General features: G+C 53.2%; 8 protein-coding genes across 8 annotated transcripts; 5 read left to right on the forward strand and 3 right to left on the reverse strand.

Annotated features, from left to right (window-relative positions):
* Positions 1-573: 573 nt before the first annotated feature.
* Positions 574-2216, forward strand: BO72DRAFT_494955 (putative F-box and JmjC domain protein; the record flags this gene model as incomplete). The annotated part of the gene is made up of 2 exons (XM_040948510.1): positions 574-911; positions 1025-2216. 2 exons carry the CDS (start codon positions 574-576, stop codon positions 2214-2216), a joined length of 1530 nt encoding a protein of 509 aa, XP_040802641.1.
* A 161-nt stretch (positions 2217-2377) lies between these two features.
* On the reverse strand, positions 2378-3261 carry BO72DRAFT_375192 (low-affinity Cu transporter; the record flags this gene model as incomplete). Its single annotated transcript, XM_040941170.1, has 4 exons — positions 2378-2495; positions 2548-2724; positions 2871-3073; positions 3187-3261. 4 exons carry the CDS (start codon positions 3259-3261, stop codon positions 2378-2380), a joined length of 573 nt encoding a protein of 190 aa, XP_040802642.1.
* A 946-nt stretch (positions 3262-4207) lies between these two features.
* Positions 4208-5173, forward strand: BO72DRAFT_365908 (chromatin modification-related protein EAF6/MEAF6; the record flags this gene model as incomplete). Its single annotated transcript, XM_040940772.1, has 4 exons — positions 4208-4393; positions 4506-4645; positions 4703-4790; positions 4880-5173. Coding segments are annotated over 4 exons (708 nt in total), but the record flags the coding sequence as incomplete, so codon positions are not given.
* A 243-nt stretch (positions 5174-5416) lies between these two features.
* Positions 5417-9202, reverse strand: ams1 (alpha-mannosidase). Its single transcript, XM_040947878.1, has 4 exons — positions 8877-9202; positions 8301-8809; positions 6231-8223; positions 5417-6175 (listed from the first exon to the last, which is right to left on the reverse strand). Exons 1-4 carry the CDS (start codon positions 9020-9022, stop codon positions 5554-5556), a joined length of 3270 nt encoding a protein of 1089 aa, XP_040802644.1. The 5' UTR covers positions 9023-9202; the 3' UTR covers positions 5417-5553.
* Positions 9203-10297: 1095 nt separating this feature from the next.
* Positions 10298-11968, forward strand: BO72DRAFT_526627 (Fe-S cluster assembly protein dre2). The gene is made up of 2 exons (XM_040950053.1): positions 10298-11246; positions 11320-11968. The coding sequence occupies exons 1-2, from the start codon at positions 10544-10546 to the stop codon at positions 11625-11627; spliced, it is 1011 nt and encodes a 336-aa protein (XP_040802645.1). The 5' UTR covers positions 10298-10543; the 3' UTR covers positions 11628-11968.
* A 1133-nt stretch (positions 11969-13101) lies between these two features.
* BO72DRAFT_426319 (aldo/keto reductase family protein) lies at positions 13102-14561 on the forward strand. The gene is made up of 3 exons (XM_040942946.1): positions 13102-13377; positions 13448-13853; positions 13942-14561. The coding sequence occupies exons 1-3, from the start codon at positions 13251-13253 to the stop codon at positions 14396-14398; spliced, it is 990 nt and encodes a 329-aa protein (XP_040802646.1). The 5' UTR covers positions 13102-13250; the 3' UTR covers positions 14399-14561.
* A 613-nt stretch (positions 14562-15174) lies between these two features.
* Positions 15175-17502, forward strand: BO72DRAFT_446855 (PWI domain-containing protein). Its single transcript, XM_040944395.1, has 5 exons — positions 15175-15363; positions 15475-15565; positions 15673-15837; positions 15897-17039; positions 17198-17502. The coding sequence occupies exons 1-5, from the start codon at positions 15260-15262 to the stop codon at positions 17339-17341; spliced, it is 1647 nt and encodes a 548-aa protein (XP_040802647.1). The 5' UTR covers positions 15175-15259; the 3' UTR covers positions 17342-17502.
* Positions 17503-20153: 2651 nt separating this feature from the next.
* BO72DRAFT_494962 (uncharacterized protein) lies at positions 20154-21308 on the reverse strand (the record flags this gene model as incomplete). Its single annotated transcript, XM_040948511.1, has 1 exon — positions 20154-21308. A coding segment is annotated over one exon (1155 nt), but the record flags the coding sequence as incomplete, so codon positions are not given.
* Between the last annotated feature and the right edge of the window lie 60 nt (positions 21309-21368).

Consider the following 21368-nt stretch of genomic DNA (forward strand, 5'->3'; position numbering starts at 1 on the left):
TCTCTTTTTTTTCTTTTTTTTTTTTTTACCTTCATTCTTCCCTGCTCTGGCTGGCTCTGTTTGTTCTGACGCTGTTTGATTTTTTCTTGACTTTTAGCGCTGGTTTAGTGCAGCCGAACTTGACCGCCTACCGTCTATGGCAGTTAACCCACGTTCTTTTCTCGCCCCTGTATTCTGCCGTACGCGTTTTAGTTGACCCTGACCACTCATTACGTCCAACCACAACACTCTCCCAAGTTCACTTGGGGGTCATTCTATGAGTTGAGGGCCTAGGTCACTCACTCACTGTATTGGCACTGTAATGGAATTGCTTATGTTCTACCCTCTATTACCTTTTTCGCGTTGGTGAACGGGTATTCCTCGGTACGGTGCATGGTTGGGCATTATCTTGCCTGATTATTATTCCTTCCCCTCCTCAGCGGGCTCAATGTGGGTGTTACTAAAATTTACTAGCGCCGTACCGCCTCTCGACGACCCCTCCGCCGAATTGGGAAAGTCTCCAGATTTCCAGCGTTGTCACTTTTTAGTTCTACTTTAGTGATTCTTTCCCTCTCAAACGCCGCAAGTATGAAAATGCCGGACATCAATTCAATTGACGGCGTCCGCGACCTAGACCAGGAGACGCTGACGCGTGCCTATCCGACTCCCATTTCCAATCCTGAACCGGAGGACGAGGCTGCCCACGATGCAATCCCCGGCCATCCATTGGGAGTCAAGCCTAGCGGCAATGCCCTGCTTGCGACGGAGAACCTTCGGGATGCCATTGGGGTCTTCAACATTCTGCCAGATGAGCTGATACTGATGCTGCTGGAACAACTCGATGGACCCAGTCTGGTGCGCATTGGACGCACTTGTAAAGCATTCTATGCTTTTACCCGAGCTGAAGAGCTGTGGAAGGCTCTGTTTGTCGCGTACGTTGTAGATACCACACTGCAATAGGTTGCATCGCCAATGACGATTTGCCTCGCAGGACATGACCCCTTCAGCAGTGTCCCGCAAGCTTAGCACTGACATGCAACGCCAGATCACCTCCCTCCAAGTTCACCTGGAAAGGAACATGGCGCTCCAGCTACCTGAACATCCCACCCACGGAAGTGTGCGTGTTGGATTGTTCGAATCTGTATTCCGATGTCCTGCACCGGCCCTTTCACTGCGCGCATATCAGTCTCGATCCCTACGTCACCGGCATCCCCGCCCGCAACCAGATCGCCCGCTTGCCCGATCTCTCTTTCGAAGAATTCAACGAGAAATGGTCCGATACGCCGTTCGTCCTGACCGAGCCCGTCAAGGAATGGCCTGTCTACAAGAAATGGACCATGGATTCCTTGCTCTACGACTACGGCGAGACCGTCTTTCGCGCAGAGGCCGTGGACTGGCCATTCTACAGCTACGTCGAGTATATGAAGAACAACTCCGACGAGAGCCCGCTGTATCTCTTCGACCGGGCCTTTGTGTCAAAGATGGGACTTAAGGTCGGACAGCTCGATCAGGAACCAGAGGCCGCCTATTGGCCGCTTGCCTGCTTTGGCGAGGACTTCTTCTCCGTGCTGGGCAATGATCGGCCCGACCGACAGTGGTTGATTGTCGGACCCGAACGGTCTGGAAGTACTTTCCACAAAGACCCAAATGCCACCAGCGCGTGGAACGCGGTTATTCGCGGCTCCAAGTACTGGATCATGTTCCCTTCGTCGTCCAAGCTCCCGCCTCCGCCGGGAGTCTTCGTGTCCGAGGATCAGAGTGAGGTGACCTCTCCCCTCAGTATTGCCGAGTGGTTGTTTGGATTCCACGCTGAGGCCCGGCGCACACCAGGTTGCGTTGAGGGCATTTGCAAGGAGGGAGAGATCCTTCATGTGCCTTCGGGATGGTGGCATTTGGTCGTGAATATTGAGCCATCTATTGCTATCACGCAAAACTTCATTCCCCGCGCGCACCTGAGCGCTGCCCTCGATTTTCTGTCTAACAAGGCAGATCAGGTTTCCGGATTCAGGAAGGACGTACAGAATCCCTACGAAAGTTTCTTGGCGAAAATGCAAGAACAGCATCCAGACCTGCTGAAGCAAGCACAGGAGGAGTTGAGGAAGAAGACAGAAGGCAAAAAGAGAAAATGGGATGAGATTGTTCATGGAAACGCAGATCAAGAAGGGGCTAATGCCAACGAAGGTGGTGGGTTCAGCTTTGGCTTCGGTGGTGATGATAGCGACATCGAGGTCCCTTGATTCCCTCCTATACGAAGCAGCAACAAACGAAATCGGCAACGGTCTGAAAATGACAATGCTGAGCCACCATTGCCTGGATTGCGCAGCCCAGTGACACCCTTCCCTCAATCAACCTTGAGAGAGCCTTTCGGAAACCAAGCTACCCAGCTTGCGCGCCCCATCTAGTGACACGCAACCGTCTTGCTAGCGGAGGTGTCGTCTCCGAAAACCAGATATCCTACAAAGGCACCGACAGCGACAGCTAGCATAACAAAGCCATTATAGGTCATGAAAAGCAACCTATGCAGCTCAGATCAGTCCATGTCGATAGGAGGGTAGTCAGGGAGCATACATAATGAAAAAGCTATAGAAGACCTGCACAGCATACAATGACGCCATGGTAATCTTTCCTCGCTGCTCGACGGACTTTCGGCTATCCCTACCTACAACGAGCTGTGAGCCACCGTTTGGGACAGGCAGTGTCTGGCTGGGAGGGTCATTGGCCGGCGGAGAATCGTCGTGGATTTCGCTGCCTTCAACTCAACAAGCGATTTGTCAGGCGCGTCATCTCAGCAAAGGCATGCATACAACCCATGACTATAAACGAGACGACAAGATATCCCGGATGCCGTTCCCCTCCGCCGCCAGCATAGCAGAAGCAACGAAAGATCAGACTTACCTCCGACTGCGGCGGTTGTGTATGCGCTGAGCCTCTTCGCATGTGCCACCTCGAAGCGTCTTGTAAGCTGACGGACGCCCTCATAGCCGGCGGTCAAAAGCACGATGAGTAGAAGTGAGATGAGTAGAGACAAGATGCCGGTGACACGCCATTGCGGGAAGACGATGCAAAGATTCTTTGTAGACCAGGTGAAAAGCATCTAGGGAGCGTTAGCAGGTTTGTTTTAGGGCAGGGCGGAGAAAAGCAATTATATCGCCGGGTGATTCTTAAATGGTGGAACATCAGAAGAAGAAAAGTGATCTTCGAACTTACATTCATACTACACTGTCCCATTTCCATGTCACCGTGGTCATGGCCATGATCCATATCCATCCCCATATGGTGCATCGAATGATCCATCTTGGGTGCTGTGAGATGCAAGAGCCAAGTTCGGTGTCAGCTTGTACAAACGACTTGCCCAGCAGAGCAGCGATGCAGCAGCAGATCTGTGGAATATCGACACTATTCAGATACAACCAAGGTAAATTGGCACTTAAAAGCCGTGAGCCAGGAAGTGAGAAGAGGGATGAAGGAAGTGAGGGATGGCGTAACTTAAGTGCCTATCGGAGTAACTCACCAACAAACCAACAAACCGTCCGTTCTCCGCCCCAGATGCAAACTAGCCAAACAGCCCTTATTGATAAGGCCTGCCGAGCAATTGATCTTCAATCCGCCGCAACAATCATTCCCATCCATCCATTCCGATACCCTTCACAGTTCAGTCGACTCCGCGCGCCATTGAATCAAGAATCAACTGCTCACCGACCAGCATCGCCATCCTCTACATTAGTGTCGCGCTCATCCCTTACCTCTACCAACAAAAGCACGATTCAACCCGAACAGAGCCCACGCGCCCGCGACTGACCACCTCAGAGGTCGCATCCAAACCACACCTCCCAGCACCGGATTGCACGTCACAGCCTCCCTCCTGGAAGCAAACATGGCCTCACCCGCCCCTTTCTCAACTGCAGCAGCAGGAGGCTCAGTTCCAACGTCCTCTCAAACTCCAACCGCGGCACCAGCCGCAGCAACGACACCCTCGCACCTCCGAGACATCACGCAGCAATTGAGCGCAGACTCCAGCTCCAACCCCAACTCCAATGTCACCACCACTACCAACAACACCAATGCGGCCACAAACCCCACTACAACATCCACAACACCGGCAACAACAGCAGCGCCCGCGCCCGCACCAACCCCAGCAACCCCAGGCACCCCCGGAGCTACCGCATCCCACCCGCCAGCACCGACAACCACAACAACAACTACAAACGGAGCCACCGCACCCTCCACCACTGACCCAACCGCCGCAACCCCAGCCCCAGCCGCAGCACAAACAGCAGCAACCGCAACAGCAAACGCATCAGCATCAGCATCCACAACAACCTCAACCGCCAACCGCGGTCTGCCATACTACGAGAGACTCCGCCGCGAACTGCGCGACACACTGCAAAAGAAACGCCTAATGGACAAGAGCATGGTACGTCCGCCCACCTTACTTTACCCCCATTCCCGGCCCCCATTCCCGGCCCCCATTCCCCTCCCCCCAAACACTCACCCCCTCGGGCAAAAGTCCTAACAAACGAAACCAGGCCCAACTCGAAGACCAAATCTACCGCTTCGAACAATCCTACCTCGAAGAAACCACCGCCGGCAACATCATCAAGGGCTTCGACAACTACATCAAGGGATCCTCGACCGGCGGCGGACTCGGCGCGGGGGGACTCTCGCTGTCCTCCGGGGTCGGAGGGGGAAGTGGCAGCGGAGGTGGTGGTTCCGGTGGAGGCAGCGGCGGCGGCGGCGGTGGTGCGCGACGGAAGGCGCCCGTCACCGAGGCGGATCGCGTGTTCTCGAGGAGTTCGGCGAGTTATATGCGGGTTCGTTTCGCCCCTCTCCCCCCCCCAAAAACCCCTTGTAGGCGATATGAGTGCACGAAATGCTAACCCGCTATCCCCTGTTGGTACAGGACTCCCCCGCGCCATCATCCGCCCAGACAACCCCCTCGCACGCCCCCACGCCCAATTCCACCTACAACGGTTCCTCGACCGGTAAACCCGGCAACAATGGCGACGCCTCCTCCGCGGCGAACAGCGTCAAGGGCCAATCGTCCAAGAACAAGAAGAAATCCGGCGGCGGCAATGCGAATAAGGATAAGTCCGCCGCAAATAATAGTAACAAAGACAACAATAACGATGAGGAGGCGACGGATGGGGATCGGCCGCCGACGAAGCGGTTGAAGATCACTTATGGGCGGGATTAGGGTTCGCGGTCATGGATGGTCTGGGTTTGCTGTTCCTGGGAGTTTTGTTTGTGGAGCTTTTGGGCGCGGAAAAGAATACAAGCTTGATTTGCTCTTTCTTCTTTTTTTTTTGGTGTGGCAAGGATGACTGACTGACTTTTAAGTGTTCATCATTGCGGCGTGTGGGGACTGTATCTTACTTCGTGATATCCTCTTGTACTGTACCATAACTATACTTTGCATTGTTGGTGTTGATCATGTTTTGACTATTTATCAGGAGCAATATCTTTGATCCAAAAAAAAAGACAAAAAAAGCAATATGTTTTCCATTGTGCGGCGGTCTGATACAATTGACACTACAATGTGGCTGACACTAATGAACAAAACACAACGCACAAAAACTACAGCTGCAGACGGTACGTCGCCACCTCGAAGGCTCTCAGCTCGATATCAATATCCGTGGTGCCATCGGCACGCTGTACCAGCGCAAGAGGCGTCTCGTCATCCTCGAGCACATTGCACTTCCAGGCCTTGCCGATGGGGAGCTTGGTGTGGATGGTGCCGCGGCTCTTGCCTCCGAGCGACTCGTAGATACGGAGGATGACACTCTTGCCGGAGCGCCGAGGCAGATTGTCTCGGGACACGTCCTCGTCGTCTTCGCCACGCTTGATCACGTCGATGACGAGAGACGAGTTTCCGGAGAGCGCAACCGATTTGAACGCGTCGCCGGCTTCAAGGCCGCTTGCCGCCTCGAGGACAAGAGGGTGGTTGAAGCTGTACCCGGCTCGGATTGTGCGCGCATCCAGTGGTCCTGCGTGGGGGAGGATGGCATAGCGGATGTGATGCCGGCCCATATCTGCGTGGGCGTCTGGCGCCTTTGGGGCGCGCAGCAGCGAGAGACGCATCAGGTTGCCGGCAGTGGCGAAGCCATACTTGGAGTCGTTGAGGATTGACACTCCATAGCCGTACTCGGACAAATCAGCCCATTTGTGGCAGCATACTTCAAACTTGGCCATATCCCAGCTGAGTGAGAGGTTAGTGATAGATTTCGACTCTGTTGTAGATATAGTCAACTTACTTGGTATTGTAATGCGTCGGACGCCGGATGATTCCATATTGTGTTTCATACGACGCCTCCGTATTAGTGATGTCCACGGGAAACTCGACCTTGAGGAATCTCATGGTCTCGCGCCATTCGACCTCACTTTCGAATTCGACGTAGGAAGGCTGGTCTCCGTTCGCAGCAGTAAGACTGATGGTGGTCTTGATCCAGCTATTCTCGCTGATCTGAGTTTCACTAACGACACTGACACGGTAAGGATGCTTCTCGGAAATGGTTGTCTTTCCATAGTGCAGTTCCTTTCTGGAATCGAGATGGAAGACCTCCACATCCCAAGCCTGCCAGTAAAGAGGCTTATCGTCGAAAATCACCAGTTGCCCAGCCTTCTCGCCCTTAGGGATAATTTCACGATCCGCCTCACGGTCGTACAGAGACGTTATCACACCGTTCTGAATATCGACTCTGAGGTTCGCATTCTCCAGACGGAAGACACCAGGCTCAATTTCGGTGACTGTAACAGCAGGAACCACCTTGGAAGGAGCAGGGGCTTGGCATCGAATGAGGCCAGTTTCGCCACTGGCCAAGGTATACATGGGGTCGCTCGAAGCTACAAGTTCAGAGGGAACTCTGACAATTTCGGAACGTGGCCAAGGTAGTGTGTTGAGGGCTATGAACTCCTTGCTAGTCTTCGTCTTGCCGATTCCCAGAGCCTCAAGCGCTTCCTTTCTGAGCTTCTGACCTGTTTCCAAGATTTGCTTGTAGAGCTTGTTCGAGTCATCATAGCACATCTCGATGGAGCTTCCGGGAAGACAATCGTGGAACTGGCAGAGAAGAACACCCTCCCACATGTCATCAATGTCCTTCTTAGGATACTGATAACCTTTGTCGCCATGAAGAGATGCCAGAGTGGCAAGGTACTCGATCTCCCGGAGCAGGAATTCAGATTTGCGGTTGTTTCGCTTGTTGTTGGCTTGCGTAGTGTACGTGCCTCGATGGAGCTCAAAGTACAGTTCGCCATACCAAGTTGCGAATTTGGTGCCAGCTTCCGCCTTCTTTTCGAGTCGTGCAAAGAAGTCGTCGACGGATTCCCCCATCTTCACGCGAGGAAGCAAGCCCACTTTGTCACTCATTCCGCGGCAACGACGCAACTTCTCCAGATGTTCGAAGGTTGGGCCACCTCCACCATCACCCTTACCGAACACCAGGAGCGATGTATTGTCCTTGTCCAGCGATTTATGCTGAGTCACACTGCGCTTAACATCGCCAAAGTGGGCGCTCGCAGTGTAAGTCTCGGATGGAGGCATGTGACACATAACCTGACTTCCATCCAGCGCTACCCATTGAAAGGTAGTGTGGGGAAAGTTGTTGATGTTATTCCAGCTGAGCTTCTGGGTGAAGAACCGGCTCATACCAGCCAGACGACAAAGCTGAGGAATCTGCGTAGAGTAGCCAAAGGTATCTGGCAGCCAAAAGGTGGTACAACGTTCTCCGAAGTGACTCTGGAAGAAGCGCTGTCCATAGAGAAACTGTCGCACCAATGACTCGCCGCTTGGCATGTTAGTGTCGTGCTCGACCCAACTGCCACCAATGGGCTGAAAATGACCCTTCTTGACCCATTGTTTCACGCGGTCAAACACCGAGGGATAGTACTCTTTCAGCCACTTGAATTGCTGTGCTTGGGAACAAGCAAAGCGATGCTCCGGATAGCGATCCATCAGATCACACTGGTTCGACCAAGAACGGGCCACCTTACGCTTTGTTTCCGCCCAAGGCCAGAGCCAGCAGGTGTCGATATGACAGTGACCAATTGCATAGACGATCGGGTCCGTGTCGGTGTCATACACCTGCGAAGAGTCGACTTTGTCTCCGATATACTTCCTCGCGATCTTGCGGCCCTCTTTGATGGACTCTTGACTCCCATTGCCCGCAATGAAAGCATCAATTATAGCGTTAGTCACCATGTTGGCCTCATGCTTTTCCCAAGAATCTCCTGGGAACTCTCTTGCAGCATCTAAGCACAATCCCAAATTAGTGTGAGGCAAGACAAAAGGCAGGATCGGACAAAAAGCTTAGGGGCTTGCAGCATACCTCCGATGATCCAGAAATCATAAAACAACGCCCGTGCTTCAAGGTTCACCGCGGTGATCTGAGCTTTACTCAAGGTGAAATATTTGTCGGGAGAGGGAGGCTGAATGGAATCTCCACCGGGAGCGTTACCAAACATGCCATTGCAGGCCATTTCGATGTAAAAGACATGTTCCTTTCCGTCGCGCCAGGCGTCGGGGATGATCCACTCGATGCGTTCATTTCCACCGGTGAGACCTTGCAAGGGCCGGCCATCTTCCGACCAGATCAAGCCTTCGTTGTTGGCATCCCAGTGGAACTCCAGGCGTTCTTTGTCGCGCATGTCCTTGGGAACAGTCAAGCGGATGTGAAACCAATGGGTCGACCAGCTTGGACCGAATGAGGCCCCAATGTGGGTGGGCTTGAATTCATGGGAGGTGGCTTCCTTGAAGGGTGGACGCTGCAGGTTGGGGACGGAGTATACGGAAAGCTTGACATGGTCTTCGTCGGAGTTGACAGCCTCGTAGAATTTGCTGAATTGTAGTGTCAACAAAGGGACTGTTGTGATAAACTTATAGAGGATCTTGAAATTAAACTCACGAGAGAAGGTTCTGGCCCTCGTATTGACCGGTGGCGGTGAACTGCTTGAGACGGTCGGTGTAGATGGATTGAATGCGCTGGCCGACGGGGCCTTGGGGAGTCCGGGGAAGGGCGCTGGGAGCTTGTCGGGGCATGTCTCCACCCATCGCCGCGGGTCTAGATTGGGGGGTGGTGTGAGTGGAAGGATGGAAGAGCTCAACGATGGAGATACCGTCCCAACGAAACAGAAGGGACGAGTGTGTAGACGGGATGGTTAATTAATTGCAAGAATTGGAAATGAGGAAGATGGAGAAAGCAAAGAGATGGAAGGTTTGTTTAAAGAGGAGACGAGCAGCAGGAGGCGGAGGTGGTCCGGGGAGGTGGGAGGAGTTGCCAGGAACGGCCAGGCACCCTGCCGGTGACATATCCGAGTCAGCTGAGCCCTCTGGGCACAGTGCTGCATCCTACTGACTACTGACAATCCGGGGTATCACAACTCTATTGACCGGATGGGTAATTGGCCAGATCATGGATATGTCCATCGACTATACCTGTTTGTTATATCTTGCCTACAATGGAACTTAGATCAATTGACCATCCTCTCTAACCAGGCTGAGAGACACATTTACCCATGGACTCAGCATACAACACAATCAGTTCCAGTGGCTATAGTGAGTGGTGGGTAAGTAATTCCTACACCTTGTCAGAGAACTTGATCACAGTCTTTGTCTGCAAGGCAAGGCAGAAACAGGCCGATAGTGCTTGGCATCTACACTGTACAGTACTATATTATATCGGGTTTGGTAGCCGCTTTCGGGGTCTGGATTGCGGAGAGCGCCTCCCTCTGGAATGCTTCCTCAGATGATTGTCTGTACTTTCCTGTAAACAGTATAGCAAAAACTTAGACATGATCTGTCCCTCCCTTGATATTCTCAAATATCTCAACATGGGACTCTAAGCATTTTCTATCACATCAGTAGCAACCTCTAAGTGAGACAATTGAGTTGCTCGGTTATCAGTGACATCATTAGAACAAGCGGGGAAACACGAGGATGAAGGACCATAGGGAATCTCGCATTAGTGATGATAATCCGGCTCAGATGCCTTCACGACAATAATCATGCCAAGTAAGAGAAGTGAGCTATATTTAAGAGATCAGTGTGAACAGTAGAAACGATATCAGAACAGCCCCTCGAGGTTGGAAGAACCATCGATAGAAGATAAGATGTTCTCAGAACTGCGGGGCAGAGAGGCATGGCGATTAGGAATGCAACAGCACTACCCGTGACAGAGTACGACCAACCTAAAGAACTGAGGATACACACTAACCTATCGATCCTCTCTAATTGACACTTGTTCTATAAGCTAGTGATTTATCATTAATGGCATGCCCAATCCTCTAAGTAATCTCCTCGGAGCCAAGTATCGATTTGTCATCTCGGCTGAGTAATCCGATAACCCGCAACGACAATCTCTGCCACATCCTTCACCGACCAATCACGTCACAGTCAGATGACGGTTTTTGAGTCAGCCAAAAAACGAATTCCAGCGCCGATTACGCAGAGACGAACGCCCATTTAATCTGCCATCACTACCACCACTCATACAGATATTCAGGCACAAATTTTATTTCCTCGCAGTCACTCCTTCATATTCAGAACACGAGCAATACAGGAAGACCAGTCGCAATGGCTCCCTCGTTCGTGACCATCGACACCACTCCCGACTTCGACCTGGCTCCCCCACCTTCGGTCAAGTCCATCAACCCCTCCTCCTCGCAGCGTATCCTGCTCCTCGCGCCGCCCTCCATCGCCACCCACGAAGAGAAGCTGCGCGACCTCTTCACCACCTATGACCGCGCCACCACCGACCTTCAGATGCTCGACCGCATAGCCGTTGGTTTTGCCTCCCTCCCCACCAACACATACGACCTCGTCCTCGTCCTCACCGACACCGATGGCACGCTCCGCTCCGAGGCCCTACAGCTTCTCAACCGGAATGTCTACGGCGCGCTGGTTCCCTCCATGAAGGCGGGGGCGAAATTCCAGACTCAGGATAATGTCTTCGGAGAGGCTGAGGAGCGGGAGGCGGTGTTGGCGGGGCTGGTCAAGACGGACAAGGGCTTCGAGAAGGCCGACCAAGGCAAGGTGTTCGCCATCCCCCTCCGCCGGAGCGGAAAGAAGGACGCCGCCAAGAAGACACCTATTGCTGCCGCTACAAATACCCAGACCGCTCTCCTGCCTCCTCCCTCCGCCCCCGCCGCTCCTGTACAGTCTGCCCCGCCACTGGCAATGGGTATCATCAACGATGACGCCGACTACGGCGATGACGACGAACTGATCGACGAGGATGAATTGTTGTCGGAAGATGATCTGAAGAGACCCATTCCTCGTGAGTGCACTCCCCACCTTCACCGCCCGTGTTGCCAAAAGCACCTCGCTAATTAATACTCTCAATTCAACAGCCCCCGAGTGCCAGCCCAAGAAAGGCCGCAGAAGACGCGCCTGCAAGGACTGCACATGCGGCCTTGCCGCCCGCCTCGAGGCGGAAGAACAAGCGCAGCGGGAGAAAGCTGACAAGGCCCTGAACGTGATGAAGCTTCAGACTGACGATTTGAACGAGCTGGACTTCACCGTGCAGGGCAAGCCCGGCTCCTGCGGAAACTGCGCCCTGGGCGACGCCTTCCGGTGTGATGGGTGTCCCTTCATTGGTCTTCCGGCCTTCAAGCCCGGCCAGGAGGTCCAGATTATGAACAATGTTGTGCAATTGTAGCGTTGCTTTTGTTTCTTCCTTCGTGCTCTTCTTAGCGGAGTTGGTTCCGGGGTCGGTAACGGGGTATCGGGGTTTTAATTTGTCTTTTCATCTTTTTTTTCGGGGACGGGGCAAACAAAATAGATAGAATCTTTTGACGAACTTTTGGATGAAATGATGTCAGGAACTACTAATCATATCATTATCTTTTATTTCTTTATCACCTAGGTTCCTTGAATATGAGAACGGGGTCACCAATCTTCCAGGTGTTGTTAATATACTGGGCTTCCTGGTATTTATCTCAATGGAGGTACCCGATCTATTATTACATAGTACAGGGTCTGTTTACGCTGAATATTTGGGTGCTGGAATCATCATGCCAGCCAATAACCAGCTCTTTCCACTTCATTGACTTCTACCGCGTTGCGGTGGTCATGCAGTCTTCCAAATGTTGTAAAACCCGCGGTCCAAATGTGGCCCTTGGATTCTGTCAGGAACTCTGCAAGTACCTTTCTTTCATAATCGCCGCCGTTGTTATTATTCAATCTGTTTCCTCAGAGCGCAGATTTATCCTCCCATTCAATCTATGCCTGCGTCACGCCAGGCTACCACCTCGAACCGAAATTTACAGCGGGCTTTCTCCATATCAACAACCACGCCTCAGAGCCAGGAACCTGTATCTTGATCTTGTGCTCTGAGCTGAAACCACGCACTTTGTGAACAGGTCTCCTCTTCGATAGCCTATTTTACCACCTATCTCGTCCATGATCTTATAATGTTCCGTGGCGACCCAAGTCTTGCGAGTAGTTAGACATCATCGTCTACGCGCTGCCAACCGCATCGCATTGACGATAAAAGTGTTCTTTGCCCATCGTTCACCCGACCTCAAAACGAGGAAGCTCTGTTGGGTTACTCAGCGACGGCATGTGACATCCACAGTTGGATTCACCATAGAAGTACCAGATGGTTCATTAAGTAGTGTTTATATGTATATTACCGATCATTCTCTGAGTGATACGATATGCTACTTCACATAACGGTCAACCAGTGAAAGTCGTCCAGCTTCCGGTCCCTCGACCGTCGTCAGGGCCGTTCCGCTGCCTGAACTTGGTCCCATGCTCATTTCGACGGCCGGTTGATGGTCGGGGTCGACGACAGATAGGTTGCTCAGGTATACGTACTAGTAGTCACCATGCTTAACTTACTCTATTACCAACACGGCTGGCTCACCATGTCCGTGACCTTAAGCCCGTTTGCCAAGAGAGAAAAGGGAGCTTTCCAGACATAAGAATCCAGGATTAGTGATTCACTATACGAGATAACTCATTGGAAATACCCACCGGTGCCGAATAGTCCCATTCAAGCGAGGTTTGTCACGATGAGCGGGTCGGTGACCGAGCCTGGGGGCGGATTTAAGGCGTGGAGATTAACAAAGCCGATAAGATGCCGGACTAACGACCAAGAAAGCTTATCTTCGTGATTCTTTCGGATACTACGGAGCTACGGAGCTACCTACGGAGACCTCGATTCTGTATAAATACTTCATCTGCTCGTCAGCCTTGGTCCGAATCAACATCGATCAGTTCTCAATATCACCAGATACTCTAAATCTTTACCTCATACTCACCTTACACAATCTGCAACATGCCCCAACTCAACGGCAAGGAAGTAGGCCCGATCGGCTTCGGCCTCATGGGCTTGACTTGGCGCGACAAGCCATGCTCCCAGGAGCAGGCCTTTGAGACCATGCGCACCGCTCTGAAGAATGGATGTATGTGACCCTAAGGGCCTGTTCGTTGGCTCGAACATCTCCCTGGCAATGTACTTACCTTCGATGCAAGGCAATTTCTGGAACGGTGGCGAGTTCTACGGACCTCTCGAGTACAACAGCCTGGTCCTCTTGGAGCAGTACTTCGAGAAGTACCCCGAAGACGCCGACAAGGTCGTCCTCAGCATTAAGGGTGGCATGAACATGAAGACGTTCAAAGCTGACGGCAGCCCCGAGGGTACTCGCCGCACCCTCGACGACTGCGCGGCCCAGCTCAAGGGCCGCAAGACGATCGACCTGTTCGAGTTCGCCCGTCGCGACCAGACCGTGCCCATCGAGACCACCTTCGGCGTCATGAACAAGGAATACATCGAGACCGGGAAGCTCGGCGGCATCTCGCTGTCCGAGGTCCGCGCCGAGACGATTCACGAGGCCGTCAAGCATGGGAAGGTGGAGGCGGTGGAGGTCGAGCTTTCGCTGTAGGTTTATTCCCACCTGGCTTTTTCTTTCTGTCCTGAAGAAAAAGTTTCTTTACGCAACTCTTTCTTCTGACCGCCTACCAAACAGATTCTCCACAGAACCCCTGGAGAACGGCGTAGCCGCGGCCTGCGCGCAATACGGCATCCCGATCGTCGCCTACTCGCCGATCGGCCGGGGCATGCTGACGGGCCAGTTCAAGAAGTTCGACGATCTCCCCGCGGACTCGATGCTGCGCCACTACCCGCGCTTCCAGCCGGGCAACTTCGAGATCAACCTGCAGCTGGTGCACCAGGTGGAGGCGATGGCGCAGAAGAAGGGCTGCACGCCGGCGCAGCTCGCCATCAACTGGACGCGGACGCTGTCGCGACGGCCCGGCATGCCCACGATCATCCCCATCCCCGGCGCGACGACGGCGGAGCGCGTCGAGGAGAACAGCAAGCTCGTGGACATCACGGACGAGGAGATGGCGGAGCTGGATGCCACCTTGGCAAAATTTACGACGGCGGGCGATCGCTACCCTGCCCATGTTCCTACGAACACTTAGAGATGTTTGGTGCAAGATGGGATTTGGGAAGGTGTTGTCTATAATGAGATTGTGCTTGTACAGACAATATTCCGGGGAAGTGGGTTTAGCGCAAGATCGATGGTTGATCTAGTCGAGGTGTGAAGATAGTATCAATGAATCATTTGACTTTCAGAGAATTAGCTAGCTAGAGATCAAGTATACCAAAGACACAGTAGACTCATTCTTACAGGGGAAGTAGTAGTAGTAATAGATCTGATATTGTAGTGCGCAACTTTCGGCCTTTCGCAGGTTGACGCACTTCGTCCTTTGAAAAAACAAGTAGTTATACCCCTAGGAACCATACTTCACATGCTGTGTCATCTTGATACATAGAGGCGAAAAAGTCGTATCCACCCTGATATACCCCGATCTCGGACGTCTTATCGCCAAAGCGGAGGTGCATACCAGTCCCGCAGGGAAGACCTCCAAAACCTGCGAGGAACTCCTGATATACTAGATATAGAGAGCTCTGGGGGAAGTATTGAATAGAACTATGCCACAGTATACCCCTATCTTTCAAGTGCATTGCCCATAGGTCTTGAAAGAGAAATCGCATCACTAGACAGCAAGATAGGTTTGAGTACCTCATCCGGCACAAATCCGTGGAATGCCAGTCACACTACCCAATGAGGCAAGATTGAAGCTACAGTGGCACGGTAGGCAAAGTAAAAGCCGGTCCGACAAGGCTCCGGAATACAGCCAGCCACACAGACCAGCCCCGCAATCTCGATCGTCACTCACGACCGTTTCGCTCCCTCCGTTCCAAATGTCTCAGCCCTCTCCAGACTTACTAATTTCCCGCTCTTCATTCCTTTTCAGGGTCACATCTTTCGCGAAAAGATGGCGACAAGCGTGGACGCCAAGCTGCTGAGGCAGACCAAATTCCCGCCGGAATTCAGCCGCAAGGTGGACATGAAGAAAGTGAATATCGAAGTCATGAAGAAGTACGTCGTCGTGAACCCACCCTTCCCTCTCCGGATGATCTTTATCGGGCCGAAAGCACATTTACCGAAGGAAAAGTAATGGTTACTGACTATTCTTTTTTGTACTGGTAGGTGGATTGCCGGCAAGATTTCCGAAATCTTGGGCAACGAAGATGATGTTGTCATCGAGCTCTGTTTCAACTTGTTGGAAGGTTCCCGGTTTGTATGTCGGTCCTTGTTCTACACCCCCTCCGCTCTGCGGCGAACGCAGTGCGCCTTCTCCTGGGAGTTGTGTCGCTAATCCGAGCTTTGTTTTATGATAATCACTAGCCCGATGTCAAATCCCTTCAGATTCAGCTCACGGGCTTCTTGGACAAGGATACCGCCAAGTTTTGCAAGGAGCTCTGGTCGCTATGTCTGAGCGCTCAGGAAAATCCCCAGGGTGTTCCCAAGGAGCTGTTGGAGGCCAAGAAGCTGGAACTTATACAAGAGAAGGTGCGATAACTCGAACGGTGCCTGATGTGACTGCCAACTTACCTCTTCGCCCTTTCCAGATCGAAGCCGAGAAGGCCGCCGAGGAAGCCCGCAAACAGAAGGAGCAAGAACGTACAAGGGAGAGAGAACTGGAGGACATCAGACGCAGAGAGCGCTCTGAGCGTGGGCGAGGAGGAGGGGGGCCAGGGGGCGCAAGAAGAGGTGGTGGCCGTGGCGGTCGGGACTTCGACAGAAGGCCGCGGTCTCCTCCCCGGCGTCGTAGCAGAGAGCGTTTCCGCGAGCCACCTGGACGGCGGGAGTTTGACTCGTACGTTCCCTCCGGACCTCGCAGAGGCCGTCGGCCTTCCTACTCCCCCAGCCGCTCACGTTCTCGATCCATCTCGTCGTCGCGGTCACCACCGCCGCCGCGCCGCCAGCAGCGGTACTCGAGTAGAGACCGGAACCGGCGACGTCGCTCCATCAGCAAATCCGTCTCGCCGGACCGCGGAGACCGCAGCCGACGGCCCCGAAGACGCAGCCCTGATTACGGTGATCGCGCAAGATCCCATTCCCGCAGTCATTCATCCTCCCGCTCACGTACTCCCAGAAGAGACCGCGACCGCAGAAGACGGAGATCCGTCTCTTCCCGCAGTGTATCGCGCTCGCGCTCGCGCTCGCGCGGCGTGAGAGATAAAGGCAGACGACGGGACTCGTCGGGGTCCCGCTCGCGTTCCAGGTCGCCCGGGTCGAATGCCAGCGGCGCCCGACGACGGAGGAGATCTTCGCCTTATTCTTCACGAGTTGATAAGAGAGAACTTACCGCTGATATTGCCAAGGCCCGCAAACCCCGTGATGACCGCCGCTTGAGCCGCAGTAGAAGTCGCGATGACCACCGCAGACGCCGACACTCCTCGCGGGGGTACAACCGCGATCGCAGCCGCAGCCGCAGCCGCAGCCGAGGCCGGTCCCGCAGCGCCAGTCAGGACTCGCGCAGTCGCAGCCGGAGCCATAGTCGGGGAGGCCACGCAAGGGATCGCAAAAGACGTCGTTCTATCGAGAGATATGCCCCCGCCGGCCGGAAACGGCGCGATACGTCTTCCGTGTCCGCTCCTGGTGACAAACGACAGAGGATGGCTGATGATAATGAAGCGACAAGCCGACCTGAACCGCCAGCCGAGAGACCGAGCGGCAGCAGCGATCAGGAGATGAAGGAAGCCGACGAGGTGGGTGAATAAATTTTTTCGAGGAGAAAAATCCACCACCACCAAAAAAGCTATTCATATGGCCTTATTTCATGATGTCCGTTAAATATTCTAAACGCCCCTCTTGATTCTGTTGGTCACCGTGGAACGAAGCTAACATGACGATTGTATCTGTCTAGCCTGCTCCCTCCAGATCTACCCACGCCCGCATATCCAACTCGGAATTACGCGAGAGGATCCTTCGCGAACAGCTAGTCGCCAAGCGCCGTACCGCCTCGAGCGACAAGGTAGGTAGGCTTAACCATTCGAAACCATCCGAATAGAGAGAGACCTCAGGAACATCCCGCGGAGGCATGGCATGGCAGCACGGCACACCGCACATGAAAATGAATGGACATTACGAAATTTCGGTAGTTCTAATGCGAGAGAGAATGTCAAAAAGAGAGCCATTGGCTAACCGTTACACTTCCTTTTTTGTCCCGACTATTTGTTTTTTCTGGTAACAACCCCGAGTATATGCTTCTCTTTTTCTAGCCGGCCAAATAGTCGGTTATAGTGCCAAAAGAAAAAAAGAAAAGGAAAAGAAAATACACCATATTCCAGCCGTCGGGCCTTTGATGCAATTCCAGAACCACGTTTCCCAGCTCAATAGTCTGTCTTCAACCTCCCACCCCCACCCGTTAATGTTGATAGTTTAATATCTTAGAGTTCGGAGCCAGCCTTAAGACAAGCTGCCCGTTTTTGGGATCTACAGCCGCCCACCGACCACGAGGTCAAGGAGGGGGGAGGGGGGGGGCAAGTTCCTTCCTCCATATTTCCATCAACTCTTTTCGGAAGAGCAGTGATATATCCGTGCCCTCAATTAAGTGCAAGCTTCGACCGAATTGACCCCCCCCCCCCTCCCCCCCAAAAAGGGGGGGTGCTACCACGCCGTCGGTACGAGTTCTCCGCGGTTCCCCTTTTTCTTTCTGGCTAGGCTAGCAGGCTACTCCGCACGCGCGCCGTTATGCTGTGCTGTGCTCAATAATGAGCACGGGCTTAAGTAGTAGTAGCTAGCTTGTTGACTTCCTGTCGGATCCGAAGGGGTTGGTTGGTCTTTGGAGGAATTGGGGTCGAGACTAGGTTCTAGAAGGGGTGTCGGTCTGGTGGAGTATAGCTAAGGCAATAGTCGATAACCTGGACTTGCTTGGTAACTTTGTTTTGTTGTAGTGTTTATTCTGCTGGAGCAGGGCAATGAATGGGTGGATGCAGCAGCAGCAGCAGCAGCAGGCAGCGGCCGGGTGGGAACGAGGGTAAACAAACATCCCCCCCCCCCCCCCCGAACTCACTGCACATTTGCATCGAATTTTTGTCTTGGCTTCTCCTTGTCACTATGTGGACACTCAGTACGGAGTACTTACTCGTAACATGAAGGTAGGAAGTATCCCTGCTCTTTTGTCCTGATTAATCTTCTATGGAAAGGGATGGGTAAGTTACAGTAGAGTACAGGTATGCACAAGATAACTAACTTAGCTTCTACAAAACTACTGATTTCAGAGATACTGTATGTACTCCGTACCTAGAACGACTATCGACACAATCAAAATTAATAACCTTAGTGACATTGAGTTATTAACAATTTCCATCTAGCCCCGTGTGCCCCCTCCAATTTGAAGCTGCATGCGTAGATTGTGGTAAGTCAGTGCCATCTCCCTACTAGGTAGGTAGTCTAGGGCGTCCTGGGTATCCCCTGGTCTAGTGCGAGGAAGGAAATGCATGCCATGCATGCATGTCTTACTCATAGTACTCTGTAGTATGAGTATGTACTGTAGCTCAGTACGTAACCGTAACCTCTTCTCACAATACAGAATGGGCAAAGCACCTACTCCCTACTCCGCACATTCAACTGAGTGGTTGACCGGTTTGCTGACAGGGATTCTCCAACCCTTTCCCTGCCCCTGTACCTGTGCCTGTCGGTTTCTTTTCTTCTTGTTGTTTTCTTTCTTTGAATTGTTTTTCTCATCACAAAAAAAAATAAGAAAAAAGAAAAAAAAAAAGAAGAAAGGAAAAGGTAGAGGGAATCTAGACTCGTTCTCGTGGTGGTTACTGGATCAGGTAAGGTGATGGGTACCGTATGCCACGGATGCAGATGTACTGTACTACATAGTATAATGATGGTGCGATTGATCCCAGCAGTTACTGAGCCTTGTACTGTACACTATCCAGACGAGCTTCCGCTGCTGCTGCTGCTGCTGCCGCTCCTTCCGCTCCTTCCGGCTTCGTCCTGTTCCTCCTAGAGGTCTGGCTTGATTCTATTCCTGGAAACAACCGTGGGAGAAGAGGGCTGTGATGTGATGAAGACAAGAAAGAAAGACAGAGCCAGGAAGGGGAGGGGAATTGGGATCGGCCCGCTTTGCATTCGCTTAGTCGAATTGCAAGGCAGGCGGATGGGCACTCGAGGGTGCCTTGGTGCTTGGTGCTTGGTGCTTAGTGGCTTGGGGACAACAGGCGGGAAAGGCAAGTAGCAATCACAACCAAAAAATGCTGATGGACGCTGATCGGGGCGGGATTGCTGTCGATCAGGCGACGTCAACACTGGGGCTGAAAGGGACAGCCTCGAAGCGAACTGGAAGCACGGAAGCATTGAGTGTTGATCCGTCTTACTGCAAATTGTTTGGGCTTTGCAAGTAATGATCGAGAGCCTTGTTGGGCAGTTGGAACTGGGTAGGTAGTAAGCGAGTGCTGATATGTTGGGATTACTAAGAAAACAACATTAAATACCAGGCAGTAGTTGGGCATCTTGTGTAAATCCTACTACTACTACTACTCCAAAGTAAAACAAGTGAATCGAATCTTCCTCGATTATCCAAAACCTTAGCTATAATACACAGTCGGCAGATAGTACATATTTTTGGTAGTCTCGCGGGAAACGAATGTACTCCATTGAAGGGGGTTTGCAGCAATGAACATATCAACAATAAAGCAAATACATCGTTCCTCTGGCCTGTTGCAGCTTTGTACAAAGATAGGAGGCAGACACTTAAGACAATCTTCAGAAGAATTAGAATTAGAAATGAATTAGGTATATACAGGAGCTTTCTTCGCCATGCATGCCGTTGCTATCGTCTCATGTCGGGTATGTTGGTGGTGGCTTGCTTACTCGCAAGCAGCAACGCTCACAGTGGTGGTAACAGTGACAGTGACCACGTCAGAGCCGGAGCCGGAGCCGGAGCCTGCGACAGGAGCGGTGGTAATCTGAGGGGCGGAGCCTCCCTCAGCGGCGGTGCCGCTGGGGGCAGGAGAGCCCTCAGTCTGAGTAGCAACAGGGATGACAGTCTCAGTAACAAGGGTGTCGCAAGGAGTGGTGGTGGAGTCAGCGCTGGCGCCCTCAGGGACAGTGCTGGAAGTAGGGACAGCAGGAACGCTGGCAACACCAGAGGGGGCCTCACCACCAGCGGCGCCACCAGAAGGAGCGGCACCAGAGCCACCCACAGTCTGGGTACCGACAGGAACGACAGTCTCGCTAACGGAGGTTTCGCAAGGAGTGGCGGAGGCATCACCACCAGCACCGCCGGCAGCACCACCCGAGGGAGCGGCACCGGAAGGAGCAGCACCAGAGGGAGCAGCACCGCCAGCGGGAGCGGTGCCAGTGGGGACAGCACCAGTCTGAGCAGGAGCAGTTGGGACAGAGCCACCCTCAGTGTTGGTAGCAACAGGGATAACAGTCTCGCTGACAATGGTGTCACAAGGAGTAGTGGCAGAATCGGCGCTGGCACCGCTAGGAGAAGCACCGTTGGAGCCGCCGTTGGGAGAAGAGCCAGAGGAGCCGCTGGAGCTGCCGCTGGAGCCGGAGCCGTTGGAGCTGCCAGAAGAACCGCTGGAGCTGCCGCTGGAGCCGGAGCCGGAGCCGCTGGAAGAACCGCTGGAGCTGCCGGAGGAACCGCTGGAGCTGCCGCTAGGAACACCACCGGTAGGAGAAGCACCGCTAGGGGAGCCGCCGTTGTTGCCAGCAGGGGCGCTAGGAGAGGAACCACCAGCAGTGTTGGTGGCAACGGGAACAACCGTCTCGCCAGTGAGAGTCTCGCAAGGGGTAGTAGCAGCACCGCTAGGAGAGCCGCCATTGTTACCGGCAGGAGCGCTGGGGGAAGAACCGCCCTGGGTGTGGGTAGCAACGGGTACAACAGTCTCACCGGTAAGAGTCTCACAAGGGGTGGTCGCAGCACCAGCACCAGAGCCGGAGCCGGAGCCGGAGCCAGAGCCAGAGCCAGAGCCAGAGCCAGAGCCAGAGCCAGAGCCGTGACCGGAGCCGGAGCCTGATCCGCCGATAGAGCCGGAGCCAGAGCCGGAGCCGCCAATGGAACCAGAGCCGGA

The sequence above is a fragment of the Aspergillus fijiensis genome (genome assembly GCF_003184825.1).
Source record: "Aspergillus fijiensis CBS 313.89 unplaced genomic scaffold BO72scaffold_16, whole genome shotgun sequence".
Classification (NCBI taxonomy): Eukaryota; Fungi; Ascomycota; class Eurotiomycetes; order Eurotiales; family Aspergillaceae; genus Aspergillus; species Aspergillus fijiensis.

What these genes read in the sequence shown, in the direction of transcription:
- ams1 (XM_040947878.1), bottom strand. Translation starts at nt 9,022, where the DNA reads ATGGGTGGAGACATGCCCCGACAAGCTCCCAGCGCCCTTCCCCGGACT. An exon ending in TGATTTCTGGATCATCGGAG is followed by an intron (nt 8,224 to 8,300) that starts GTATGCTGCAAG and finishes GATTGTGCTTAG; the next exon opens with ATGCTGCAAGAGAGTTCCCA. An exon ending in CCGACGCATTACAATACCAA is followed by an intron (nt 6,176 to 6,230) that starts GTAAGTTGACTA and finishes CCTCTCACTCAG; the next exon opens with CTGGGATATGGCCAAGTTTG.
- BO72DRAFT_526627 (XM_040950053.1), top strand. Translation starts at nt 10,544, where the DNA reads ATGGCTCCCTCGTTCGTGACCATCGACACCACTCCCGACTTCGACCTG. An exon ending in TCTGAAGAGACCCATTCCTC is followed by an intron (nt 11,247 to 11,319) that starts GTGAGTGCACTC and finishes TCAATTCAACAG; the next exon opens with CCCCCGAGTGCCAGCCCAAG.
- BO72DRAFT_426319 (XM_040942946.1), top strand. Translation starts at nt 13,251, where the DNA reads ATGCCCCAACTCAACGGCAAGGAAGTAGGCCCGATCGGCTTCGGCCTC. An exon ending in CACCGCTCTGAAGAATGGAT is followed by an intron (nt 13,378 to 13,447) that starts GTATGTGACCCT and finishes CTTCGATGCAAG; the next exon opens with GCAATTTCTGGAACGGTGGC. An exon ending in GTGGAGGTCGAGCTTTCGCT is followed by an intron (nt 13,854 to 13,941) that starts GTAGGTTTATTC and finishes CCTACCAAACAG; the next exon opens with ATTCTCCACAGAACCCCTGG.
- BO72DRAFT_446855 (XM_040944395.1), top strand. Translation starts at nt 15,260, where the DNA reads ATGGCGACAAGCGTGGACGCCAAGCTGCTGAGGCAGACCAAATTCCCG. An exon ending in AATATCGAAGTCATGAAGAA is followed by an intron (nt 15,364 to 15,474) that starts GTACGTCGTCGT and finishes TTGTACTGGTAG; the next exon opens with GTGGATTGCCGGCAAGATTT. An exon ending in TGGAACTTATACAAGAGAAG is followed by an intron (nt 15,838 to 15,896) that starts GTGCGATAACTC and finishes CGCCCTTTCCAG; the next exon opens with ATCGAAGCCGAGAAGGCCGC.